The sequence below is a fragment of the Truncatella angustata genome (assembly GCF_020726525.1).
Source record: "Truncatella angustata strain MPI-SDFR-AT-0073 chromosome Unknown BKA67scaffold_10, whole genome shotgun sequence".
Classification (NCBI taxonomy): Eukaryota; Fungi; Ascomycota; class Sordariomycetes; order Amphisphaeriales; family Sporocadaceae; genus Truncatella; species Truncatella angustata.
Window position 1 is genome coordinate 1019084 of NW_025763390.1, and position 26363 is coordinate 1045446.

At 51.8% G+C, this 26363-nt stretch overlaps 7 protein-coding genes across 7 annotated transcripts; 4 read left to right on the forward strand and 3 right to left on the reverse strand.

Annotated features, from left to right (window-relative positions):
• Positions 1 to 3167: 3167 nt before the first annotated feature.
• Positions 3168 to 4268, forward strand: BKA67DRAFT_541070 (Endonuclease/exonuclease/phosphatase; the record flags this gene model as incomplete). The annotated part of the gene is made up of 1 exon (XM_046100868.1): positions 3168 to 4268. The coding sequence occupies one exon, from the start codon at positions 3168 to 3170 to the stop codon at positions 4266 to 4268; it is 1101 nt and encodes a 366-aa protein (XP_045952593.1).
• Positions 4269 to 6207: 1939 nt separating this feature from the next.
• On the forward strand, positions 6208 to 7758 carry BKA67DRAFT_663944 (centromere protein Chl4/mis15/CENP-N; the record flags this gene model as incomplete). Its single annotated transcript, XM_046108281.1, has 1 exon — positions 6208 to 7758. The coding sequence occupies one exon, from the start codon at positions 6208 to 6210 to the stop codon at positions 7756 to 7758; it is 1551 nt and encodes a 516-aa protein (XP_045952594.1).
• Positions 7759 to 7932: 174 nt separating this feature from the next.
• On the reverse strand, positions 7933 to 9205 carry BKA67DRAFT_526549 (deoxyribonuclease tatD; the record flags this gene model as incomplete). The annotated part of the gene is made up of 2 exons (XM_046098764.1): positions 7933 to 9063; positions 9128 to 9205. The coding sequence occupies 2 exons, from the start codon at positions 9203 to 9205 to the stop codon at positions 7933 to 7935; spliced, it is 1209 nt and encodes a 402-aa protein (XP_045952595.1).
• Positions 9206 to 10651: 1446 nt separating this feature from the next.
• Positions 10652 to 13564, forward strand: BKA67DRAFT_541073 (ribonucleotide reductase; the record flags this gene model as incomplete). The annotated part of the gene is made up of 4 exons (XM_046100869.1): positions 10652 to 10670; positions 10727 to 10884; positions 10949 to 13466; positions 13521 to 13564. 4 exons carry the CDS (start codon positions 10652 to 10654, stop codon positions 13562 to 13564), a joined length of 2739 nt encoding a protein of 912 aa, XP_045952596.1.
• A 1198-nt stretch (positions 13565 to 14762) lies between these two features.
• On the reverse strand, positions 14763 to 16003 carry BKA67DRAFT_92887 (uncharacterized protein). The gene has a single exon (XM_046109550.1). The coding sequence runs from the start codon at positions 15865 to 15867 to the stop codon at positions 14995 to 14997; it is 873 nt and encodes a 290-aa protein (XP_045952597.1). The 5' UTR covers positions 15868 to 16003; the 3' UTR covers positions 14763 to 14994.
• A 4563-nt stretch (positions 16004 to 20566) lies between these two features.
• On the forward strand, positions 20567 to 23017 carry BKA67DRAFT_583155 (uncharacterized protein). The gene has a single exon (XM_046104054.1). The coding sequence runs from the start codon at positions 20734 to 20736 to the stop codon at positions 21091 to 21093; it is 360 nt and encodes a 119-aa protein (XP_045952598.1). The 5' UTR covers positions 20567 to 20733; the 3' UTR covers positions 21094 to 23017.
• A 643-nt stretch (positions 23018 to 23660) lies between these two features.
• On the reverse strand, positions 23661 to 25639 carry BKA67DRAFT_541075 (uncharacterized protein; the record flags this gene model as incomplete). The annotated part of the gene is made up of 3 exons (XM_046100870.1): positions 23661 to 25081; positions 25307 to 25328; positions 25370 to 25639. 3 exons carry the CDS (start codon positions 25637 to 25639, stop codon positions 23661 to 23663), a joined length of 1713 nt encoding a protein of 570 aa, XP_045952599.1.
• Positions 25640 to 26363: the final 724 nt, after the last annotated feature.

Here is a 26363-nt window from a genome sequence, read left to right on the forward strand (position 1 = left end):
CTACAGCAGCGAGGTGAAGAGCTGTGCGACCAAAGTAATCCTGATGATCCAAGAAATCTTTTGCCAGGTCGGTGTGGGCAGCCAGGAAATCATAAGCATCGTCTGCCATTCCGAGCTCCAGTGCCACCTGTAGTATATTTCGCTTCAAATAGTCTATTCTGCCATCAAAATAGCAATGGACCATAGCCCCACGAAGGATGGCTGGTCCTGGGTAAATTGGTAAGGTGGCATAGACTTGATAGCCTCGTAGACGTGCGTGTTTTATGGTCTCCATTTCGGTCATGCACTTAGCCCAAACTTTTTCATACTCCTTGAGTAACGGCTGTATCTCTCCTGACCTAGAGCTGCTGCCTTCACCAGATGTTTTAAACTTGATTTCAAGCACACACTCGTATAAAGCTATTTCAAGATCAATCCTATCCATCATTGGAGAATTGACCATCATTTTTCCCATGATGTTCACATCGCATTGCAGCAGGAGTGATTGGGAATGGTTAAGTTGCATAGCGGGATCTGAATAGTTCAAGAGGCAAAGCGCCCAGTATTTCACGTTAGCACCTGTGCTCACGAGGAGTTGGTTCGTTTCGTCGAGTATGGATGTTAATTCGCCTTTGATATCATTTTTCATTCCTTTGATGGCTTCGGTTGTCCATTGATGGAGTCTCACCAGGTCAGTCTCTATGCGTCTGACCCAGAACAGCCTCAAGGCTCTAGAGTCAAGTCAGCAAGTTCTACAAACACACACAGCTCTACGCACAACTGTTTGAAACGGACAATGTTTTCGTTCTGGTGGACTTCGGATTTTCTCGTAGTCAATACTTCCGATCTCCTTACTTCAGTCGTTCCGGGGGTTGTTTGATTGATCCGCTCGTTAGCTGAGCAGTTTAAGCCGCTTTGCTCACAACGCTCGCATTTTTGACCCGGCCAAAGTCGGTTAACAGGTTCGCACTAAACCAATGGTCAGCACAGCGTAAAAAGATGTAGACAAAAGCTGACCTTCTTCTTTGCTGTCCTACAGGTGGTACATTTTTGGTAGTTTAGGCGACGTCTCTTGGGCTTTGATTCCTCGGTGCTGTCTTGACTAGTAGATTCGAGCGCTGGCAGCCTCGTATGCTCAGTTTGACTTGACATTTGCGGATGCTCTCGACGATCTGTACTGGTCTCAGCCGAACGGTCCGAAGTCAAGACTCTCACGGCTTCGACTGCGGCTAGATTTGATATCAAAGAGTGTGTTGAATTGTAAATTAGCGGCACAAAAAAAAAAAAAAAGAGTGACCATCTCTGCGATGGGCTACATAGAAACGCGTTTTCGTACAGGTGACAGAGTAGCTGGGTACCGATCGCACGGTCCAAATGTCGCGCAGTGGTTTCGCAGTGGTCGCAGTTTAGCGCTGTGCTTCAACACGCATCCTATCGCAGCTCATCGCAGTGCCGCAGCGCGTCGCAGTTCCGCAGCGCGTCGCAGTGCCGCAGCGCAATACAACATACTTAGTATGGACTACAGCATGCGCGATGCAGTATCAATTCCTACGAGAAAGTACCGAGAAGATTTTGCTAATGTTGTATTGATGTAAGTGGACTACCTAAGCATACAGGCTGACATAAAACGTGACAAAGTTGCAAACATCGCTTTCGTCGCAGTGTCGCAGTGCCCATCCTACTACGACCAGGCTTTTAACAACGACTACTGTCTATTCCATTCTATTCTATTATAACTATCATTAGAACGATCATTGCCAATGGATAATAATGCAGGCGTTTTATCGTTGCTTCCGGCCACCTCTTTTCTAACTTGTCTACTATTGATCTTACACCACCGACTACCATAAAGTTCTCGGGATTGGTTCTTCTAGATCATCTTGTCATACCCTATTGTGTTATGGCGTCTGGCTCAAACATCTCCCTAGAAGCAGCCCTGGCCATTGCATTTGGGCTACCGTCGCTGCTAATCGCCTTGTTCTCTCTATGGATTGCGTATCTGACCTTCTCACATGCGCGAACATCGAGAGCTCAGTCAATGGCTGGACGCGTACACCACCAATTCTGACATGGAGCTCCCGATCTTACCTCAGGCCGCACGATGCCGGTAACCGGTTCTGTTCGTATGGAGGTATATCAGGCGGTTATTATACAAGTCGTTTTAGACAGTACAGTTCGCTATACGATCGGGAGCGCTGCGAAGTATACAAGGGTCTAGGTTAGCATGGAGCACAAACGGAGAAAGTATAGGGACTCGACTTATTCGGCAGCGGAATTGTGGGGCCAGAATAGTTCAGGAAAATGGAACTGTGTACATGACAATATGTTATTCTGTGGGGCTCGGATCAATCTCGTTCAGTCCACGATTATACATACGATCCTAAGAGTGGGAACAGTAATCAACATATTGCTGCGAATTTGATGGCTTTCCGATGGCAATTATCAGTGGGTGGATCGTTCAAAGTTGGGAGTTGGGAGTCGCGCCTGATATCTGAGCATAAACTATGGTGCAATAAACGACCTTCATCTTCCCATCGAATCAAAAAGATTCGACTGATTTCACGTTGAGTTATCAAATTGGCGTTCAAGCCACGTAGAAAAAACTTTCCCTCTTGCGTAATAGGTCTTGCAATGAACGAAGGAAACAAATGCTCTTACCCCGATAGAGTGCAACACTGGGGTCGTCTTCAATTTCACCTATGAGGCTGACCAACATCATAAATGCCACATCGAATTTCAATATGGAGAGCATGGGGAAGGTTTCTTGTTGATGATAGTAATTGATTGGCAATAGAGGGTCGAGTCCAAGACCTCGCAAATAAATTCCAATGCTTCGACCAGCCGGATTGGCGTAATGGTTGGTATTGTAGTGTCGAAGAGGCATTTTGGATTTCCCAGATGTAAAGGGATTCGTATAATGGGGAAGATGGGAGAAGTGTGCTTTGGATGAGACATCCACGTACCATAAACCCTGCTTGGCATTTCACTGTTGCACTGCTGGGTTCCACTCAGTCTATACAAAGTATACAGACCCCACCTACAGGCCTATTTTTAGCGCCCAACTCTAGCCAGCTTTGTTTGCAACCAACGTCCCTGCAGCTATCTCACCACAGGTCACTTCTATCAACCTTCCGCAACGACCTCAACGACACCAGCAACACCAGACCAGAGCGTGAACGGGCACCATCATGTCTTTCATGTCGTCTGTTCGTACCCGCTACCTAGCATGGTCACATTCCACACCACTACCAGATCTGTCAGACGCAGCCCCGCCTGTTTTTCAGCACTGGCATATCTTCGACAAATCGACCTGCAAATGGGTGTTTGTTCAACCCAGTCCTCTGAACGCCCAGGGCCGCAGCGAAACCTCCACACCGATACCACAAACACCTAATCTACAACTTCTGACATGGAATATCGACGCTTTCGGTGGCCGGCACGAAGCCCGTATGGAAGGAATTCTTTCCTCACTTCAGCAAATGCTTGTAAACGGTAATTGTCCAGACATCGTGTTATTTCAGGAAGTATCACGAAAAGCCCTCGCCTATCTACTTCAAAACGCTTGGGCTAGGGAATTCTGGATCTCAAGTGAGGCTGATGAGACAAACTGGGCCGACGTACCCTTCGCTACTATGACTTTGCTTTCCCGGTCTCGATTTGGCGGCCTTTCTGGCAACCCTGGCAGTAATCCCGAATCCACTTCGCCCCCTACCGCCGCCGTCAGCAATGGGTTGTTCTTCCTGGGTCCAGTCTGGAGAGTCAAATATCCAAGTCGCTTCAACCGGGACGCTCTCTGCTGTGATATCTTCTGGAACCGCACAACACGCATTCGTCTAGTCAATGTGCATCTCGACTCCCTTCCCATTCAGCCAAACCGGCGACCACGTCAGGTAGCTATCGCTGCTAGTCTCCTTCGGACGGCTAGTGTGGGTCGTGGAGTCATCGCCGGCGATTGGAACACGGTTACGGAGGAGGACATGGCCCTGGCGCAGAAAAACAGCTTGACAGACGCATGGGAGCATCTGCATCCTGGGGAAGACGGTTTTACATGGGGTTTGGACGGGACAGGGGAACCGTTTCCTCCGGGACGGTTGGATAGGGTTGCCGTGCTGGGTATCAGGCTTGTGGACATCAGAGTTGTTCATCCCCAGACTTTACCGACAGCGATTGACTCTAGAGGGGAGAGAATTGCGAGCGGTAATGGAGAAATAGTGCCGTGGAGTGATCATTCGGGGCTTGTTTGTAGCTTCGTTATTGACGGGGCAACAGGAAACGACAGAAATGATTGATTTTGCAACCTACGCTGCCATCGATCCGTATCTTGACCCGTTTACTAACTTAATCTGTGGCGCAGAAGAATGATTAGCTCAAAAAAAAAAAAACAATTTTGAAGCCGTGTAAAGCAGCTTTAGGCCCGGGCCACAAGGTGCTGGTCCCTAAATATCTCCCTCCCCGCTTCGGGTATACCGGGATACATTATCCTGGCCGAGCTGCATTTATACGTGAAAGTGCGTGGTCAATGGTTGGCTACCGTGCATTGTTCCTATCATGCGGAGCTATTGCATGCAGCTTTATCTCTTCCCGGCCCAAACTCGAGCCCAGAGAGCCGCCAACACAAGGCCCAATCCAGAGGATCAGGCTATGTTTCAGGAAGTGCCGACAAGGTCCCTTCCCAAACCACACAGAATATGAACTAGACAAGATGGAAGGAATGGACAAAAACTCTAAGATTTCGTGGGTTAAAATGAAGTTTCTAAGCAAGGATAGTTGGTTCGTAGTCGTTCGTGACAACTGCAATCCCCTTTATTATCGCTGTCCTCAGCCATCATAGCATATAGATACACTAGAAATGATTGCTTACCGCACTCCCGGAGACCTTTTAAGTCCGTGCTCTAGCTATTTAATATGTTTTCAAGGGCCTTTCGCAGGTCCAACGCTTTGCTTAACTCTTTCTCTCACGCTTGTTCTCAATTGGCGATACAGCCACTGGCGGCGTTACCACCACGTTGCGTCCTAGCCTCAACTTTGCTCCGTAGGGCCCCCATTAGGATGGACTTTCTTTACAGCCCGGTCCTAGAATCGAACTTCGAGTTCTTCATTAAGGTATGTTTCGAGCATAGATGTCAAGCTATGGTCACTGCCACACTGCCATATCGCGTAGAAAGGGAGGCTGCTCGCAATCGGTTATGACGCGCACGTGTATCGTAGACTATACACCCTTGTTCTAGAACAGAGTATTGTAGTAAGTCCGGAGCCATTCGCGACATGTTTAAACTTTCAATCATTTAATTTAAAATAGCTTATTATGGCAATACCCCTATTGACGGGGAAGCTGATTGTGCTTACACACTTCGGTACCGAGGTTCGCATATAACACTGTCAACTACTCCGTGAGCGACCAATATTGTCCCTATTCTTCAGCCAACATGTCACTAACTATGAGGCAGTAACAATGATAGGATTTGTCATTTCATCGACCGTTATGTCAATCCGCTCTTCTCGCCCCGGGGACTGGACTGTATCCCATACTACGGCCAGATAGTCCAGCTCATTGGTGAGAGTGGGCCATCAGATAATCTCCGACCATTGGGTCAGGACTTGGGTTGAACCTAGTCCATCATGCATCATGTTGTACATCTGGAGCCCGAGATGAGCGTGTGCTGCATACAGGGTCTTGTTTATGTCCAAGCAGTGCTCATAGGTAGTGGACTTTCGTGAGCTGCGTTTACCCAATCTCCGGGCCCCGCAGTATCTCCAGCTTCGTGCAATGTCATGTTCACCGAGAGTCCCAAGCCTGATACTGCGGCTTCTACCAAAGCTGGGGCTACAGGCTTTTTGCGCCATTGTACGGCCTGGGGATTTCCCTGGTGTCCCTCATGGCATATATCAACTGTATTGGTCTGGTAGCCCACCTTGTTTCTACCGCATTTGCTATTATGTTTGGGATTTAGTATACTTGGGGAATGGGGTGGCAAGGTATCCGAGCGTTGAATGAGCATAATGACAATTATTCTAATTAAGAAATGCTATTATTTATATAAGAGGGGTTAGTCTATGATTCAGCAGGCCCGGTATTTATAGCGAGGGGTTATAATTAGTCCAACGTTAGACTGGATGGACGGGCTAAGGTTAGGTGGGGCGGTTGTGTACATGTCTCAACCGCGACAGACGAATTCGTGAAATAATCACAACAATGCCTCGCGACAACCACACTCAGCAAAACCTGCAATGCCGCGCCTTACGGTGCCTACCTCCGCGCGCCTTCCATCATCGCTGCGCGTCGAAGCCACCAATGCCGCCGTGGTAAAGCTCCTGAACCGCCTGTCGCGTGCATCCCTCCTGTCCCTCGTCCTAGACTGGCTATCGGACAACAACCAATCCCTGTGTCCTCCTCTGCTGCGACATATCGACGACGACGAAGAGAGCGATGACTTCTACCCTCCCGCCCGCTCGCTCGAAGAGCTGCGCGAGATCTATGCCAACCTGCAGTCCGCGAAGGGCAGCCGGCGCGATGTCGTGGACCGCATCATCGAGGGCGACTGGCGGCACGGGCTGACGCTCTACCAGCTCGCCATGGCCGACCTGCAACACCTGTACGACCACCCGTCGTCCCTGAAATGGAGCGCCTACAAGATCGAGCGGCTAAAGACGCCGCGGGACGAGGACGACGCCGAGGCCCCCGGGAAGACGGACAGGGAGGCGCTCGACATACCCCGGTTCCACCCCTCGACGTTCCTGCAGAACCTCCAGGCCGAGGTCCCGCCCGACGTCAAGGCGCACTACAACTTCGACCGGCCGCGGGACCTGCCGCTGCTGCTCCTGCGCGTCTTCATCCTCGACTCGCCCTACAACACGGGCCTTGCCCTGTCGTCGCGCGCCACGAGCTTGGAGGCCTCGAGGACCACCTACATCGCCTTCCCGGACTCTTCGCCGCACATCTACATCTCCCGGTCCCAGAGCACGGGCGCGACCACGGCGGGCGACTCGCGCAGCCTGAGTCGGCTGGTGCTGGAGGGCATACCCAAGGCGTTGTCGCGGCCGCGGGAGAGATACGCGCTCCGGCCCACGAACCTGACCTCGAAGAACCTGTCGGGCCTGCTGGCCGTCCGGGGCGCAGGGCGCACCAATGCGGCTGGAGGCGGCTGGAGCATCTATGCCGACGACGACCGCAAGGACTCCCCGCTCAATGCCGTATTGCCGGCGCCGCCTCTGTCAGAGATCTCTGGGAACGTCAACAGAAGCGTTGCAGCGAGCGGGGCTGAGGAGGAGAAGACGAAGAAGCGCAAGAGGGGACTCGAGCCGGAGAAGGACAGAGAGGAGCGGGAGGCGAAGCGCAGGATGGACATCGCGCAGGCCCGCTTTGGGGGCTCGGCAATGATTGACGACGGGAAGGGGGTCGAGAGGCTCGACGTCCTCATCGAAGATGCGCTCCCCGGTGCTCCGCGCCGACTGCCCCAGCACGTCGACGTCGAAGAAGAGGATTCGGGACTTCGTCGCTCGAGGAGATCCAGAGGTCGGAGGAGCGGTGTTGACCTTGCACTCGAGAAAGCGCGCGAAAACGATGAGGATGCCGCGGAGGAGGCCGATGAGGATCAGCCCAAGCCAAGGATAAGGTTGACGTTCACAGGACCGCATGTTTTTGGCGGCATCAGGCAGCTCGTCGAGGCTGGGGTCATCGATGGCGAGCGCATGCCCGGCTGGATGACTGGCGACGAAGGGGTCACCATGGGCATTGTTAGGAATGGCAGGATCAGGGGCTATAAGGGGTCAGGGGTGTAAAATGGCTTGGCCGTAATGTTTACTCGGACGAAAATCATGACATGGCGTTGGGGTTGTACATCAAGGAGCAACTGACAGATACCCAAATGAGGACATATTACTACAAGCTGCGCCAGGCGTTTCACATGACACAGCTGTTCTGTCTTTCTTCTATTCGTGGCACTTCTACGTCTTCTATGATTCTATGTCAAACACTTTGGCAGTGTTACGCCATGCCGCCTCACATACCTCCTCTACCGAAGCTCCCTTGATGCCAGCAACGATCTTGCCAACACGCTCAATCGAGCAAGGCTCATTGCGGCCCTTGACCATGGCGCCTTCGACCCACTTCTCTTTCTTCACCGTCTTCCACCGCTCCGGGACCTCGGGTTCCTTCTTCTGCGGCTTCTTCGATTTCTGGGCCTGTTTCGTGGGCTGCTGACCCTGGCCGTTCGCCGCGGCAGCAGGCGTTTCCGGTGTGGCGGCGGGCGTGGGCGGCTTTGCGTCGATCAGGTACTTGTATCCTTCATGGCTGGGTCTGACCTCGCACCAGGGCCCGTCCGTCTCCAGCATGAGCCGGTCGAGGTGGATCTCCTTGACCACGGCGCAGTTGTCGGCCGTCTTGAAGCTGCAGCCGTTGGTGCCGATGTACAGGCCGAGGTCCATCAGCTCGCGCATCTCCTCGACGGTGCCCGTGAAGCTGTGCACCACGCCGCCCTTTTCCAGCTTCTCGAGCTCGCCGCCAAACTTCTCCTTGAGCAGACGTACGAAGTCCCCGTGCGCCGCGCGCGAGTGGAGGAATAGCGGTGGTTGCGGCTTGAGCGACAGGACCAGATCCAGCTGTGCGGCAAAGGAGTGGAGCTGGATCTTCTTGGAGCAGTAGTGCAGGCGGTCGTAGTCGAGTCCAAACTCGCCGAACGCCACCAGGGCGTTGGGGGCCTCGGTTCTGGCGTCCTCGATGAGTTTCCTCAGGTCGGTTATGATTTTGGACGACTTCTCATGATCTGGTTCATGCTCCTCTGATACTTCCTTTGTCGGATCCGGGTCGCAGGGCATAGTATGCCCATCTGTATCCTCATGTGAGTTGGCTGTGCTGAATATTGCGCTGGAGCATGGATGAATTCCTGCTGTTGTGTATACTGTTCCCGGGTATTCCTTGGCGATCTCGAGTGCATGTCTCGAGCTTGTGAAGTCTGAGCCGGTGACGATCAGCTTGGTACAGCCAACTTCCTTCGCCCTCGACACGACGGCACTGAGATCGTCTGGATGTCTTTGCGTGCCATGATATTTGCCCCTGAAAATAGGGTCTGCAAGGTTGATGCCGATCTGCCCAGTTTATTAGCGACAGGAGGTCGGCAGACAAATGCCCTGAATTGGAGAAATAGCTCACGTCTATGTACCGGGGCTTGTAAAGCGGTTCCGTGGTGTTTTCCACGACTGTTGCGGAATGTGGGAGTGCTGAGGCCATACTGGGCAATGATGATACTCGTCTTGAAATGCTCAGAGTTGACCTGACCAAGTATCTGTATCTAGGGCACGCGAACACCGATGATGGATATCTCGCCAGTATCATGGGGATCTGAAAATTCTTGCCCGGCGTCTTATACGAGTATACACTATGTGACTCAGACTCGAAGGATTACCCTTAGCAGTTTTGGGTATGTTGACTCAGTCGTGGCACAGGAATTGAGGCGTTTGAGGGACACTTAAAGCCACGTGCTTTCGTGTAGATGATGACAGGGGGGTCTGACGTGCATTAATCCTGCATATACATAGAAAACAAGTTGCAACGAGCTCAAATGTGGGGTCATATGGTACGCATGAGTATTTGTACATACGCCGTCTGCTCATCGGGTGTTTTGTATACCAAAACTATATTCGGTTTTACGAGAACCCCGAGGCTCATCATTCAACCGAAATGACTAACCTAGCAGTGTTTTCTCTAGCTGCCAGGATAGCGGGCAATGATGGTGGGGCGGACGCCTGACTCGTCATGGATCTAGCACAGACACCCAGATGTATGATATGATTCCCAGTGAAGAGAATCACTCCATTTTGCAGGGAAGTCTCGTAAACCTGACCGTGACGATGCATACAGTTCGACATTGCATGACGGCATGGAATAGCATATATGAAATACTCTCGCAGCCGGATGACAAGATGGAAAGATAGGCTTATCCGTCCCTACTGTAAGCAGCGGGTGCTGTCAACACGCCGCTAATTCGGACACTTGCCTCAGCCTATGTATTGCTGCCACTTTAGAGATTGAAGATTATGGTCTTTCGAGAGGAAAGGGATATTTACGAGATTTGAATGTATGAGCCGCAACTCTGCTCCTGCAGTATTTGAGGCTCGTCTTGCAGCTCAGACAGGTGAATCGAGGACGAGATCTCTGTCTTTTTTTGCTGACAAGTTGGCATCCCAACCCCACCAAGTTCAGCCGTCAACGCGTTAAGTGTGCAGGGGACGCGAACTCGCGTCTTAGTCGCGTAAATTCGCTAACCAGGTTAAAAGGTTTCCAACGCTCTTGGGCATTCTCTTCAGCGGTCACCCGCTGATTAATGCTCTTCAATCCATACTGATCTTTTTTTGGGACTTTTCGCGTGGGTCCGAGTTCGAGTTTCTGTTGTCGCGTTAACCCAAGCGTGTAACGCGACTCGCATATAAACTGCCTGCGAATTTCGGTGCTGTACGCTCTCTGTCTACCTTCCACTCAACATCACCCACCACAGATCACGACATCTCGCGTAAAGGCTTTCAACTGTAGCCTGTCGTGTCATTGCTTGCTTCTTCCCCTTTTCCATATCCAAGGGCATCTGATTCTTCCGTGTTGTCCTTTGCACTGATACCACGACCTCGTCATCACCCCCACCACATTCCCTCTCTCGGGTTCGACCACAACCCATCCCTCGCAATGTATGTCAAGAAGCGTGGTATGTATCTTCCTGCCCCTCGGCACACGGGACACCATGACCTAACTGGCATCCAGATGGACGCCAAGAGCGCGTTCAGTTCGACAAGATCACAGCCCGTGTCTCCAGGCTATGTTATGGCCTCGACGGAGACCATGTCGACCCCGTTGCCATCACACAAAAGGTTATCTCTGGTGTCTATGGTGGTGTGACCACAGCACAATTGGACGATCTTGTAAGCCATTCAACCCAGTCCAGTCCCCAACGCGAACACAAGTCTGACTGAAATTTTCAAACAGGCTGCCGAGACTGCGGCATACATGACCGTTACCCACCCAGACTACGCCATCCTGGCAGCACGCATCGCCGTGTCGAACCTCCACAAGCAGACCAAGAAGCAATGGTCTTCCGTCATCGGTGATCTGTATCACTATGTCAACCCCAGAAACCGCACGGCATCGCCCATGATTGCCAAGGAAACATACGAGTGCGTCATGAGGCATAAGGATGAGCTGGACTCGGCTATTGTTTATGACCGAGACTTCAACTACCAGTACTTCGGCTTCAAGACCCTCGAGCGTTCATACCTGCTGAAGCTCGACGGCAAGATCGCCGAGAGACCCCAGCACATGATCATGCGTGTCGCTGTTGGCATCTGGGGCGATGATGTCGAGAAGGTCATTCAGACCTACAACTACATGTCCCAGAAGTTCTTCACGCATGCTTCTCCCACACTCTTCAACGCCGGCACACCCCAAGCCCAGCTTTCCTCGTGCTTCCTGGTCGCCATGAAGGATGACAGCATAGAGGGCATCTACGATACCCTGAAGACCTGCGCCATGATCTCCAAGATGGCCGGTGGTATCGGTCTGAACGTCCACAACATCCGTGCTACCGGCTCATACATTGCCGGCACCAACGGAACATCCAACGGCATCGTCCCCATGCTTCGTGTCTTCAACAACACTGCCAGATACGTCGACCAGGGTGGCAACAAGCGACCTGGTGCCTTTGCTATCTACCTTGAGCCTTGGCACGCCGATGTTTTCGAGTTCCTCGACCTGCGCAAGAACCACGGTAAGGAGGAGGTCCGTGCTCGTGATCTCTTCCTCGCTCTGTGGATCCCGGATCTGTTCATGAAGCGTGTCGAGAAGAACGGTGACTGGACCTTGATGTGCCCCAACGAGTGTCCCGGCCTTGCCGACTGCTACGGTGACGAGTTCGAGGCCCTTTACGAGAAGTACGAGGCCGAGGGCCGTGGTCGCAAGACTATCCGCGCCCAGAAGCTCTGGTACGCTATTCTTGAGGCTCAGACCGAGACTGGCAACCCCTTTATGCTTTACAAGGATGCCTGCAACCGAAAGAGCAACCAGAAGAATCTCGGTACCATTCGCAGCTCCAACCTGTGCACTGAGATCATCGAGTACTCTGCCCCTGATGAGGTCGCCGTCTGCAACCTGGCCTCCTTGGCCCTCCCTGCCTTCGTCGACTACAACTCGGGCTCCTATGACTTCCAGAAGTTGCACGAGGTCACCCAAGTTGTCGTCCGCAATTTGAACAAGATCATCGATGTCAACCACTATCCCGTCCAGGAGGCACGCAACAGCAACATGCGTCACCGTCCCATTGGTGTCGGTGTCCAGGGTCTTGCTGATGCCTTCTTGGCTCTCCGCATGCCTTTTGAATCGCCCGAGGCCAGACAGCTCAACAAGCAGATCTTCGAGACCATCTACCACGCCGCTTTGACAGCCTCGATGAACATTGCCAAGGTCGAGGGAGCCTACTCTACCTATGAAGGCTCCCCTGTCTCTCAGGGTATCCTTCAGTACGACATGTGGAAGGACGTCACTCCCTCTGATCTCTGGGATTGGGAGTCCCTGAAGGTACAGATCAAGCAGCACGGTGTTCGGAACAGTCTTTTGCTGGCACCCATGCCCACCGCCTCCACGTCCCAGATTCTGGGTAACAACGAGTGCTTCGAGCCTTACACCTCCAACATCTACTCCCGCCGCGTCTTGGCTGGCGAGTTCCAGGTCGTTAACCCTTGGCTGCTCAAGGACCTTGTCGAGCTCGGCTTGTGGTCTGACAACATGAAGAACCACATCATTGCCGCTGGCGGTTCCATCCAGAATATTCCCAGCATTCCTGCTGACATCAAGGCTCTGTACAAGACTGTCTGGGAGATCTCTCAGAGAACAATTGTTCAGATGGCTGCTGACCGCGGTGCCTTCATCGATCAGTCTCAGTCGCTCAACATCCACATGCGCGACCCCACCATGGGCAAGATTACGTCTATGCACTTCGCTGGCTGGAAGCTTGGACTCAAGACTGGCATGTACTATTTGAGGACGACGGCTGCCTCGGCACCCATTCAGTTCACTGTCGATCAGGAGGCTTTGAAGGTTCACGAGCAACAAGCAGCCAAGTCTTCTGGTTTGAAGAAGCGCAATGCTCCTACTGGAACCTACTCGTCCTCGGCCGCCAGCGCCTCTCCTCGCCCTATGTACAGTGAGAACTCAATTTCAAACAGCACCCTTGCAGTCACCAGCCCCAACGGCGTTCCTACACCAAGCACAACCCCTCCTCCTGTGGCCAAGGTTGTTGCATCTCCTTTGAAGGAAGTCCCCTTCAAGGCAGACCAGGACGAGAGTGAGAGCCCCAAGGCCCTTCCTACCGAGCCAGCGGAAAAGCCCAATAAGATTGAGGAGCTGTCCGATCCAGCAATTGATAACAAGAAGGCCCCTCAGCAGTCAGAGGACCAGGACAACACTACCAAGGAGCGAGAGTATGATATTTACAACGAAGCTGTACTAGCTTGTAAGTCATGTCACTTTATTCCCTTGTCCCCATCAAAGCTAACAAGTTGAACAGGCAGTATTGAGAACCCAGAGTCCTGCGTGATGTGCAGCGGTTAAAGTGCTTGAGCTTGCTAGGAAAGAAAAATGACGACGATACGAGTTGGGTTTTGATTGATGACGGATATAATGCGTTGGGGGAATTTCTGCTACTATACCTCCTATTTGCCCCCCACCCCCTGTCTGCTCTTGGCGAAGAGCACCGGGCAGACGACGCCACACTACGAGGGCGTGAAATAAACACCAAGCATCAGTGCATTTGTATTATGGGATAGGGTTGCTCTTGTATTGTGCTCACCGCAAGGGTGGATTGGGCATATTGACTTTCTCGAGTTTTTGACATCTTTTGGCCGCATATTTCATAGTAGCCTGCATCGCAGAGGATGGTTCCCTGCTGTAGGATAGACAATAAAGTCGAGTTCATGAAATTTTACTAAAGCTTCTAATGTCCTGTATGTTGATGTGCTCGCCAACCGCCGGACAGTCTCTGCCAGCCAGCACAGCAGAAGAATTCGTGCCACATTAACACCGGGTACCTGTAAACCACGACAGCGGCAAGACTGCAGCTTTCCATATCCTCAATCGACGTTGCCACACATCCTCGGATTGCGGTGCCCCGATTAAGATTACGCGACACAAAAACGAACTCTTGCCCCTTCCCCTTCCCTTTCTCCTTCCCCTCCCCTCTTACCCCGACATGGCAGATTGCAGCAACCCAGATGAAGGGTTTCAGAAAACTACCCCCCCCCCCCCCCCCCCCTTCTCCCACTAACTTACTGCCGATGCCCAGCCGTGGTGTACAAACAAACGAACAAACAAACAAACAACAACTTGGTGCAAGAACAAATTTTGAGACGCATGGATCAGGATACGGTGGCCGGCGTACTTCAACCCCGGTGCTTTCCCTGGTATGCCCTTGTAACAAGCGCTTCGTTTTATATTTTCAGGGGTGTCGTGACGTTCATGAAAGCTGTGGACCGAATATTCGTAGACTGATACCCAGTAAATAGAACATTTACTAGACAGCACGACAGCATAAGTGAATATACCACCTTCTAATCAGAGCTGCAGCAAGTTGACATACGATAGGCCGAGTTCGGTATTGGCGCGGTAAATGTGCTCAGGTCAATTATTGCTCCAATACAACCATGCGTACGTGACCAAGCAAACAAAAATACCACAGTATAGCATCTATTGGGGCAAATGTTTCTAGACTGGAAATTACAAGTTAACTGGACAAAAACATCATCACAAGTATCAAGTTAATCAAGAGAAGCGAGTGAAGTTGGAGCAAGTACTCTGTTATTAATTACCTAAAAAAGACGGCAAAAGCCAACTCCATTGCCCCTTGGGGATGGGTATCTCAACAATGCGGCATTAATGGTCTACCATGACCCTTTCTTCTGTTATTTACATGATCCATTACGTCATTACATCCGTAGTAAAGCACAATCCATACAATCCTGACAGGATCGTTCTCATCCTCGCTCTTACATCATCATGTACATACCGACTCCGGCGGCAGCGATGAGACCAGCGGGGCCAACAGTCTGCTGGGCAGCGAAACCTGCGGAGCTGCTGCTAGAGGCAGAGCCAGAGGTTTGAGAACCAGTGGCAGTGCTGGTGTGGAGGGTAGTGCCAGTGGAGGTCTCGGTCTGGGTCTGGGTGGTGCTCTCGTTGGAGACGACGTTAGTACCAGTGCTGGTGAAGGTCTCGGAGCTGACAACCTCAGAGGCGCTGGCAGTCTCGCTAGCGGTCGAGAAGACAGTGGAGACAGCGACAGAGGTGGTAGAGCCGTCGCTGTTGGTGGACTCAGAGTAGACAGTGGAAACAGCAGAGGTAGAGACGGCGCTGGCGGCACCAGTGACGGTAGAAACGGCGATGGTAGAGACGGAACCAGCGCTATCAGTGGACTCGGAGAAGACTGTGGAGAGAGCGCCAGCAGCACCGTAGACAGTCGAGACGGGGACGGAAGTGACAGAGCCATCGCTGGCAGTCGACTCGGTGTAGGCAGTGGAGATGGCAGAGCTGGAGCCCTCAGAAGCGCCAGCAGTAACGGTGGTGGAGGCGTCGCTAGCAGTAACTGTTGTAGAGGCACCGGTCGTAGGAGCATCAGTAGCAGTGATTGTCGTGGTGGGCGAAGCTGTAGCCGAGATGGAACCAGTGACGGAAATACCAGAAACGGCAACACCGGCGTTTTCGCAGTACTGGACACCAACCTGCTTCACAGTGTTGGCATCGTTGGCATCTGAGCAGGCCTGGTCTGCGCAGTCTCTAACTCCGTACAGGAAGTTGGCACTGCCGCACAGGCACTGCAAGTCCGAAGCACCGCAGTTGAACTCGCTTTGAGACTTTGAAAGCATGTTGGTGATACATGTGATCTACAGGAGCAGTATAAGTCAGCATAATGAAGGGTGAGTAAGAGAAATTCTTCGTTTCGATTACTTACACCACACTGCGGGAAGCCGGCAGGGAAGTCGGACTGGGCCGAGACGATGGCAGCAGAGGCGCCGATGAGGATGGTGGAGGCCTTCATCTTGATGGATTTCTGAAGTGGTTGACTTGACGGTCTGCGAGAGTGTAAGAATTTGGTCTCTGATAGAATTCAATATGATGCTCAAAAAAAGCGTGCAAAAATGAGTAGATGCGCAGGAAGACGTGTCACGCGTGTTGTTGTTGTTGATGTTTTGTGGAGAGATGAAGTCAAGTGGGAAGATGTCTTGGGTTGGAAGAAGAAAGAAGCAGAAGTAGAAAAGGTTCTTGGGGGGGTAATTTGCTTCCAACGTTTTGAATCGCCCAGAAACACGAACAAGATGGAAGCCGCGTTGTGGTTTCTGTGAACTGTTGTTGGGAAGGAGCGTGCAGGTGTGATGTGGATATGAATATATGTGAATCGATTCCTTGACGGCTGTTGGTGGACGTGACGGGAAGTGCCAAGGCGTGTTGTATTGTAGGTATTGTATTATAAAGTGGGAAGTTCCCAAATCGGGAAGGGACAACGGACGAGATGAGATGAGATAGGGTCGGATGGGAGACAAGGACCGTTCCGTGTGTCGGCAGACGATGTCCCAGCCCACTGTGTATCACTGTTGACTTACCAGATGATATTATTGATTCAGAAATTTCTGTTTGCTTTTAGACTCTGCTGGGCAGTCGGGCGCTGTCAGATGAGGAAGGGATGGCTGTGGATGAGGTGATGTGTAAGTTGAGAGGTTCGGCAGGGTGTCTGGGGAGGACAACCAACACTTATTAAATATCAGCAAAACAACTAGCAAAGGCTCATAGCGTCGCCTAGACTAACTAGGTCATACAACAAATCTCGACGTGCAAGCTTGTTTGACGATAGAATCCGTTGTAACTCGTAGTAGCGTCGGTTTTCTCGTTCTCGTACACACCAACCACCCGCCGCTGTACCTTTTCCATGTGGCCTAGTGCAGTACCTGGTTATTAGCTAATGCCGTCGTCTTTCCTTGGTTTTCTGTATAACATTGCGCTAGCAGGGAACCACCCGCAAAGCTTGCTCGCCTACCGTGCCAGCACAGGCACTGAGCTCATCGCTATGTCCATCCTATGCATGATGATGGGGCCCAAAGGTACGGTGGGGCCATGGAATATCTTGATCAGACCGCAACTAAACTCCTCTAGCTGGGAGGCCTACTTTGGGCGATGATATCAAAATCTCCAGATCCTCTTGTGAATCGGGTATCGGCCATGCCAACTGGCCTGGTATGACGAACACGTAGGATACAGAATCACGATCACAATCACGGTTGGTCGGCACTTGTTTCCAGTGTGAATACCTATTTCCCTATCGGGACATCGTATGTATCCTATTGCAGTATCTGTGGCACGGAACCAAAGAAAGAAAAAGGGAGAAGAGAAAAAAAAACCACCGTTTGTGGCGAAGAGCCTCTTGCGCCCGGAGCCCTGGATGAAACAAAGCAACTGTTTCCTTGGCATACCTGGGGTAAGGTACACAAGGTGCAGTGGTATCGCACGTACGGTAGGGGGAATGCCTATGTAATACCTAATACCATCTACCATCCATGTACACACTGCTTCAGACCTCTGCCACAGTAGAAAGCATCCGATACTTAATTCAGCACGGGCAAGCGCTTGTTCTGCACTACGAGCGCCTGGCCAGGTTGGAGGCTAGCCGCTTGTACCCCCATTTACATCACAGGTCCGAAAGGTGGCACTTCCTTTCATTTCCCAACCGACCTGTCGGGAGTGTAGTTTGCCAATACGCGACGGACAATTTCTAGTCCCTTGTTAGTTATTAAGCTACATGCGGGCTTCCTTTGCGAAAGTACAGCTATATTCCAAAGATCGGACGTTTCACAGCCCTCCAAGATTTTGCTTGGAAGGCATGATGTGTCCATGGACTACACATTGCTGGATGTCCACAGGGAACCGACACTGCGGTTCATACATGCCATGGCAGTGTGGCCACCTGCTACGGCAAGAAGTCCATCAAATTTTGGGGACATGGGCGCCCAAAACAAAACCAAAAAACGATCCAATGATGCAATATCCATCTGATAAACTGCAACAATTGCGTCCACGGCTTCGCGGGGTGGAAGTCGCATTGACCAAGCAATATCCCAAGACCCAGGCGGAGATGCACAATGCACGCCAGAGATGAATGCATGGGCCATTTCCCCGGTTCATCGGTCCATCGTTTTCAGCATCAACACCCAACCACGGGCCTGCCATCCTTAGTGATGAAGTCAAGTTTGATATGCAACGGAAAGTGGTTGGAGCTATGCCGCTGGCAGCTTCTCATTTGTCAATGGCCCCTGACGAAGCTTGGCTAGCTCCGAACTAGGTTTAATTGAGGGCTTGACAGAGCTTTCAGCACTGCAAGTTCACTGTCAATGGCTAGCTGGGACAGGCTGCCTCCTTTCGCGAGCCGCCGCCGCGTCGCTTGTGTTGTTTCTTCTACGCGTTGCCTCCCCAACTCTGCGAGCGGTTGGCACCACCGCACAAACGAAAAAGAAAAGAAAAAAGCTTTGCAGCCAGCAATGGCGCCGGCCTGCAAACCCTTGAAGTTAGACGAGACAAGATGCTTTCCAAGTACCCATATCCAGCCAGCAAGTTTTCGGCTCCCGCATTGCAGGCAATATCTCAACAGCATGATCCGCATTCGAAGATGCGATCTTCGGTACTCTTGTAAGATGCCTCTTTCCAAACTTCTAAAGCGATCCATCCGTCTTTGGCAAGGCAACCGTAATGCAAGGCACAAGCCGCCGTCACCAATTCTCCCGCTTGCCTGATGTCATATCTTGACTAAGAAGAGCAAGCTCGAACGGGAGAGTGAGTGGAATTCTAGCCTAGAAAGCATTGGTCGCAAAAACTGGTCCTGCCAATTTGAGGGCCCCTTGCAAAGGTAACCCTGCGCAACTCATCAATCTTGCTTCCCCCCATGACCTCAATACTACACACCAAGCAATGCAGAAACGGCACATCGGCAGTCTACTCTGTGTATCTTGATGGACAGGGTTACGATCTGATGACGGTCTAGATTTCCGGACCCTGTTCCATACCAGCTGAAGATGACTTGCCCTGGTCGGTGGCTCTTGAAATTCCCCGATGCCATTGACGTTCACCGCAACTGTTCCCTCCTTGCGGCCAAGGTATGGAAGTCGGCTCAATCTGCAGCCGCACCCACCGGGAGTGACGAAACACCCCCACAAAACAAATAAGGTTGCATATGGTTGAGCCTCTAATCAGGGCCTATTGCTCCCCGCTGGGCAAAATCTTTCTGCTTATTGGGTTCTCGATGTTGTCAGTCAGAACTCTTCACGCCTACTCCCCCTCTAGTCACCGCTACTGCGAACATCATTCAATGGATGGCCCCCGATGCAAATCTATTGAGAATATTCCCAAACTGGAAAGACTACCTTCACCGTTCCGTCCACTTTCGGCTCTGGACCTCTCCCTCACGGCGGCCTTTTCCGCTCTGATGAGAAGCTAACGACAAACAATGGGGTCGGTTATGCATATGTGAAGTAAAGATTAGCTTGGGCGCTGCTCAACTTTCTCGACCGGTTGCCGATAGGCAGCTGATTCGCGAAGTTATTGTTGTTTCTTGCAAACGGCACTCCAACTCAAGAGGAGCAACAGTTATGTACTTAGCACATGGATGATGCTGGTTTGGTTTCTAGCCTCTCATAAAGCATGCGGCGCTTCTTATGTATAAACTGATACGCTAATCATTGCCCGCGATATCTGTGAAACAGCCAGTTGCTAAACAGGCAAGTTGGTGACATACGCGTGTTATTTTGAATTTTAGCTTCTGTCGGTCGCAACGTTTGTGCACTACCACAGCAGACTTCGACATGCCATCGAGTCGATTTGCGCGCATCATTCACAAGTGCCGAACCGGTATATGCATCACTTCGGACAGGGACTTTTACTATGCCAAGGCCTCTGAAAATCATTGGTTGTTTGGTCAGTTCGAGGCATTACAACAGACTCAATCAACATGACATCGGCACTTTGCTTTCCTGTCCTTTTGCGTTGCGAAGTAATTTCCCCAGATCGCGCATGGTTTCCGGGCGCTTGTTAATACGGAATTATGTGCTCAAGAAGTGAAACATAAAAGCATGGTGTAGAAATATCTTCTTGCAATGACCCGCCTCCTAGTCTTGGCTGCCATTTGCACGCCGATCGCGAGCAGCCGCTTCCTATTCGCCATGGCGCCGTGCATTGGGCCCATTAGTGATGTACGATCTTGCGGGCACATAACAAACTTTGGCCGTATGCGCCTGGGTAGCGCGCATAAGCTGACTTCTAGGCTAGCTATTTGTTAGACAGCGGGCTACCTGGCGGCGTCGCTAACAAGCTTGAGACATCTCACCTGGTCTAGAGGTACTTAACACACATGTGCCACTACCTAAAGATCGTTGGAAGCTTCCCAAATTCAATTCAAACCTAAGTAGCATGGGAAAACAGTACCAAGTACGTTGGCGGCGTTGCAGAGCTTGGAGTATAAAAGCATGATAAGTAGGGGCGGGCTGGTGCGAACCATAGTTCAAAAAAGTCAATCGGCATCGATATGGATCGGCGACGCAAGCGGCGATGCTATCGGGTACTATTGAGGCGCTAAGCCCCCCGCCAGGATTGGTATATGCCCACCTTGAACTCCAACATCCTGCATCTTGACATGTCCTCACGGCACCCGGACTCGGTCGTTCCGAACTCGGTTCCCTCAGAGGTTTAGGTAAATGAGACGACAACACTTACCGCTAATCGTCGCGCACAGAATCAGCTCTGCCTTTGCCGAAATCAGCACTGGATTATCAAAGACTTTATCGGGACCTTTAGTCCGGGGAATTGCTAATGAAAGAGCGTACCCAGAACAGCGCGCCGGCTATACCACAAATATGCTTCGGCCACTCGAAAAGAATCTGCATAGATCGCAAACTTTATCTGAAAGGTTCTCGACCTTGATCGAGGTTCATCAGTTTCCGCCGTCTTGTTTCCGTGCCAAGCGTCGAAGGATCTCAGTCGTTGCAATGTCGATGCTGCCCAGAAGTTTCCACGGGCTGGCTTTCTCCAGCCTCCTGATGAGAGCACACGTATGAGGTACATCGTCCAAACTCCCGCGGTATCCCAACGGCCAAGAGAACATGATGTCCCTTGGGGGACTGAAAAGCCAGCGATGGTTTCCGTACCATGCTTTCCGACCTGCTCGTTTCATCTCCTATTTTAGGTGGTTGGGGTCAATATCAAACAGACGCCAGGTTTTCTTGGCCTGCACCACGTTCGATGTCTAATCGGGAAAAGTTTGTTGAGTATTTAGGTCCAAACACCACGAAATGCTCCCACTGCTTTAACGTACGGCCTCAGCTGCGAATTTGCGGGGGCTGGTCTTGAGTGGCTCTTCTGGATCACAGGTCCATGTGAATGTGAAAGAGAGGTTCAATAAGAATCCTAAACTATCCTGAAAGCTTTTCATGTCGCTGCTTGACTGCATCCTCGCACTGCAGGCAAGAGCAGGAACCGCGTAAACGTCCACGGCTCAAGATTGTGAGGTGAGGGCTGCCCTTGAGGTCGACGTCGTTCCTCAACTTGTAGTTGGCCCACAAACTCGTGCTTTTAGGGTCCATAAATCGACCGCAGTCTCTGTATGGCCCCGACTGTTCCGGTACAGTTTGGTATTTATCGGAGAATTGATGATTCTAGTCATTCCTTGTAGTAAACTTGCTGATATCCCAACATATATTCCCTGTCATCTCCTACTCAGAGGAGAATTCATTTTTCTCGTACGCCCCTCGGCCGTCATCCTCATCGTGAGGAAGATATATCGGACTTGTATGAGACAGATAGATATAGTCAGAGGCCAATCAGTAGCCAAGTACTCCTCCAGACTTGTCCTTCCGAAACACATTCCCGGCTGCTAAGTCGTATTGCGTTTATAATTAAATTAAAATAAAGATAAAAAGAGGTTAAGGACAATGCTACGCAGGTCATTCGCGAGCATGCTCTACGGTGGCTGCCACCAGCGGGAAATCAGTGACCGTGTATGAGAGTGTGTCCGCGCATACGTGGGTAAGGGTTTTCTCCCTCTTTAGAGCACGGGCTGGCTATCAAAAGAGTAATAGTAAAATAAAAAATGAAAAGATGCCCTGCAAGACGCTGTTCTAGACTAGGTGATAGTTCAGGGCGGAAGGTCGCACCTTCATCAGACATGACATCCGCCGAAACACAATGGTCTGGAGTCAGCCACTCGTCCCACCGGTAATTGACCCAGGTATCATGAACAGGATCTCGTCTTTCGGAAGTTCAGGGCGTACTCCACGGCGCGCGAACGAAACACACGTGAGGCGACTGGGCAAATATTATTTCCCATGTACAATTATCATTCATGCGCCAGGGGCGGCGGACAGGTTAGGCACTTGGTCAAGTCGGGAGGTATTGGTCTGGCTGGACTGTTTAACCTTCTGGATGGACTAATTACATGTCGATGTATTATGAATGGGAGATTCCCCCCTTCCCCTCCCCCCCCAAAGTTCGTACACACGACACGACATGATACAAGCATTTGAGCAAGTAAGCCAGCAAGCGAGCAAGTAATCAGAGCCTAGGGGCTCGACATGCCGATCAAGGCAACCGCCCCGGGAAGAACAGATACGATCTGATTGGGCAAGGGCCACCTACCCGATGGGTTCGCAAGACGGTATATCATGACCATAATTACCTACGGCAGTCAGGGTATTCACAATGATCACTCCCGTGTCCGAGGCACTCCGGAGGTGGCATCAGCTTCTGGAATGTGGTCCCGTATCGGCTGACCAACACCGGCGTGCCGATTCTTATGTGAAAGGGGGTCGTTGTTGACACCAATCGAAGCTCGGATGAGATCCGCTCCGCCCCTGTCATCGGCACACGTTGATGATGGCAAGTGTCCGCTCTATTGTCACCACCTTTGGAAGTGAACTTATCAGTTCTGCCCACCGTGGTCTGGAGATTTTGTATTTGCCGTTGTGCACAAGACTAAGAGAAAGGTTTTATTTATGTATATTGTCACGTCACGCAGGGAAAGAAAAAAGAAAAAATTATTTCGACCCGCAGGACGACAAGCTGAGAGCAGGCCAAAACAAGCCGCAAGTAGAATTCGTATGCTACTATGATATTTGCTCGTTGCCGAGAACAATTGTATATTCGCCCTCCCCAGAACCAGAACGTGGGCTCTTTCAACCAAGAACGCCAGAAAAATAACAACGCCCAGTCCTCCGTAGAGCCGTATGTACCCTCTTCTACCTGTTTGGCCGTATATAATATATCCCTGATTGTACGCCTGTCTTTGCCGTATATGACGCCCGTTATCGGGACAATCTCCGAAAATGTGTGCACCACCCAAGTAACTTTTCTAAAAACCGTTGAACTCCATTTCAAAATGAAGATATACATAGTAGCAATCGAAGCAGTCCAACACCGCCCCGATTGTAGATACATTGAAACCAGCCCGCTCTGAGACGGATTTCCAAAAGTCGATGGATACCTTTTGCTTCAACCTCTCCCTGCTTTTGGCCACCATCAACGCTATTCACCATAGACCATCGATGGAATCCTCGTCAGGTAGTGGCATGAGAGTCCTTGGTCTCAGACGGTAAGCTCGTCGCCATCCCATGCCGACGTTCATGGCTGTCTAGACCGCAGGCGTGTTCCTCTTCAGATTGAACGTGCCGCGCAATTGCGGGAACGTCTGAGCAAACTGCTCACCAAGGGTCCAGTTCTCCAGCCTCTTCATGTGTGTCTCGAAGACGGGATTGATCAGCAATTCGCCATCAGGTGTCTCGATCAGGACATCCGTCTCCTCATACGGCCAGTTCAGCGAGAGGGTGTCCGTGAAAGGCACGAAGAAATCATTGAACGGGAACTCGACCTGGGCAGCTGGGGGGTAGCGAAACGCCTTGGCGATTTTCTCCCGCATTTCTGGGAAGGGGAGGTGATCGACCCAAGCAGGGTGCAAGATCTGGAGTTGTGACTGCGTGGGGACGCACCACGATGGTAGGCGATCGTAGTTCTCCTTGCTGGGGAAGATCTGCCACCGCATGATGAGAAACATGACATATAGCACAGCGACCTTTTCGGGCAGTCTACTGATGCCCGGGAAAGCGCGGAGGATGTCCGTGAAGACCTTTGACACGGGGTGCGAGTTCTGACTCTGCTGTGGATTGAGCAACGAGCTGACACTGGGATAGCGTGGACCAACAAGCTCCTGAGCCGATACACCCTCGGCAGCGCGTTGTCTCCGTTCGTTCAGGAAGTCCAACAGTAAGCTGTCAAGGGGACAAGTAGGGCCACAGTTCCTGACCGGAACCGAAAAGCCAGACCAAGAGTCAGTGCCTTGTGTCGGCGGCACGCTGCCCTGGTCAGCTATGTAGCTGGATTGTTGTTGTTGTTGGGCGATCTGAGCTCCAGGGCCCGAGTGTTGCCCATAGCTGTTCGGGCGGGGGGCCGCTTGTGCGAAACCGCTCCAATCGTGCTTCATGGGCATATGGTGATAGTTGGCTGTATCTTGAGCACCGTCATCGCCAGCTTGCATACGATTGACTGGTATGGAGGCCCCCTCAAGGAGGAAGTTAAGCTTGAGCTGTTCGCCGTTGGACCCAAGGTCTAGAGCATGAAGCGAATTATGACGCTGCTGACTGATCATTCTTGCTTGATCAAAATTTGGACTCGTCTGCGTCGAGGATCCGGCGCTCTGCATAGTAGGCTGTTGCCAGGAAGGAGCAGCCGAGTTCGGCGAAGCTGTGCTAGGTGGTGTCGAGGCAGCACCTGTGCTGGCAGGTATGCCGGCAGGAGGCCCGGGCTGGTTGGGCAAGAAGGAAGGGCCAGGTGAAGCATAGACGCCTTGTTGTGACCCGAGTACAGGCTGGATTATGGACATGATAGACGCCATTCGGTTCCTGACATCTGCAAGCTCTTGCTCGACCGCTTCCTTCTCCCTGAGTACGGCCTGAAGCTCCTGGTACGGCTGTTGAGAGGTCAAGTCCTGGATCTTCTTCTCCAGGTTCTCGATCGTATGCTTGGTTCGTTCGCGAATGGCTCTCTGAGCTTCTCGGTCTGGTGACAGGTGGTGCCATTAGCTACCTGGAATCGCCAGATGAGGGCATGCGGCAGGCATGGGAAGAAGTGACACATAAGGCGACCTCGGCCGGCGCTCGGACCGCATGGGGATATGCATAGTATACGTGTATGTGTATATGGATACGTGTATGTGTATATGTATGTGTGGATATGTGTACGGTATATGTGCAGCACGACTGGACTGATGGTGAGGCTACATACCATTGGCGCGTTTCTTGGCCAGCTGCTCCGGTGTCAAGTTCGCAACGCCCCTGGAGCCAGGACCGCCTTTCCGCTTTCTGGTCCTCTGGTCTTCGGGGCGACAGCACCGCCATCGTCGGGCGAGGCGTGGGAATCAGCTGGAGAATCAGCGGCGGGGGCAGGATGCTGGCCGGAGGGGAGGCCGGGCCGGTGGGTACTGCTGGTGGCAGTGGGAGGGACAGGATCGGGGGTGGATGCCGTAGCCGTAGCGGTAGCCGCAGGCGATGTGTTGATGGTGGTCGATGATGTTGAGGCCGTGTTCGGGGCGTTCATCACACTGACCGGGGTCGGCATGATTTATGTATAGCTATCACAACGATGGGACGATGCATATCCCACACCCCATCCTAGGATCAGCCTGTAGGAATGTACGAATGCGTACGAATGCGGAGGGCGGATCACACCATTCGTGGGTATCCAATGCGTCTTCCCGGGAAGTGCAAGTGCTTCGAAGAGGTGGACAGCTGCAGCTCGGCCTTGCGATTTCACGAAATTGCTGACCCCACGACCCACGACCCGCGGCCAACGGACCCAGCATTTCCCTTCTGCGTTTCTGCACTTTCTGCATTTCTGCCGAGGCTGGACCAATGGGCTCTGATGCGGTGCCCCAGGCTCGAGTCAGACACATCGGCTGTGGCAGCTGTCGCCGAGTCAGACGGTCTAGGCTAGATTTCTTCGATGCCAAGCCCTGTAGCCGACGGAGCTACCCGAAGAGGCATCAGCACAATCCTTGACTTGATTAGTCTGCAGCAGCTTAGGTCATTCATGAACCCGTGCAGTACATAAGTTAGCACCTTGTCACTTTCACCAATAAGAGCTTTCTGCAGCTGCTCGGCCTAACAGGCCGGGCCTCTTGTGGTTCAGGCCTGCGGATTAACCAACATAGCATAGCGAGCTGTAGTGTAACACCTTGTATACACTCCGTAGCACGAACGAAGTAGCCAACATATCACTAGCCTCCCATCTCGGGAAAGGGATCGACTGACCGTGGTAGTCACGATCAACTTACGACACAGCT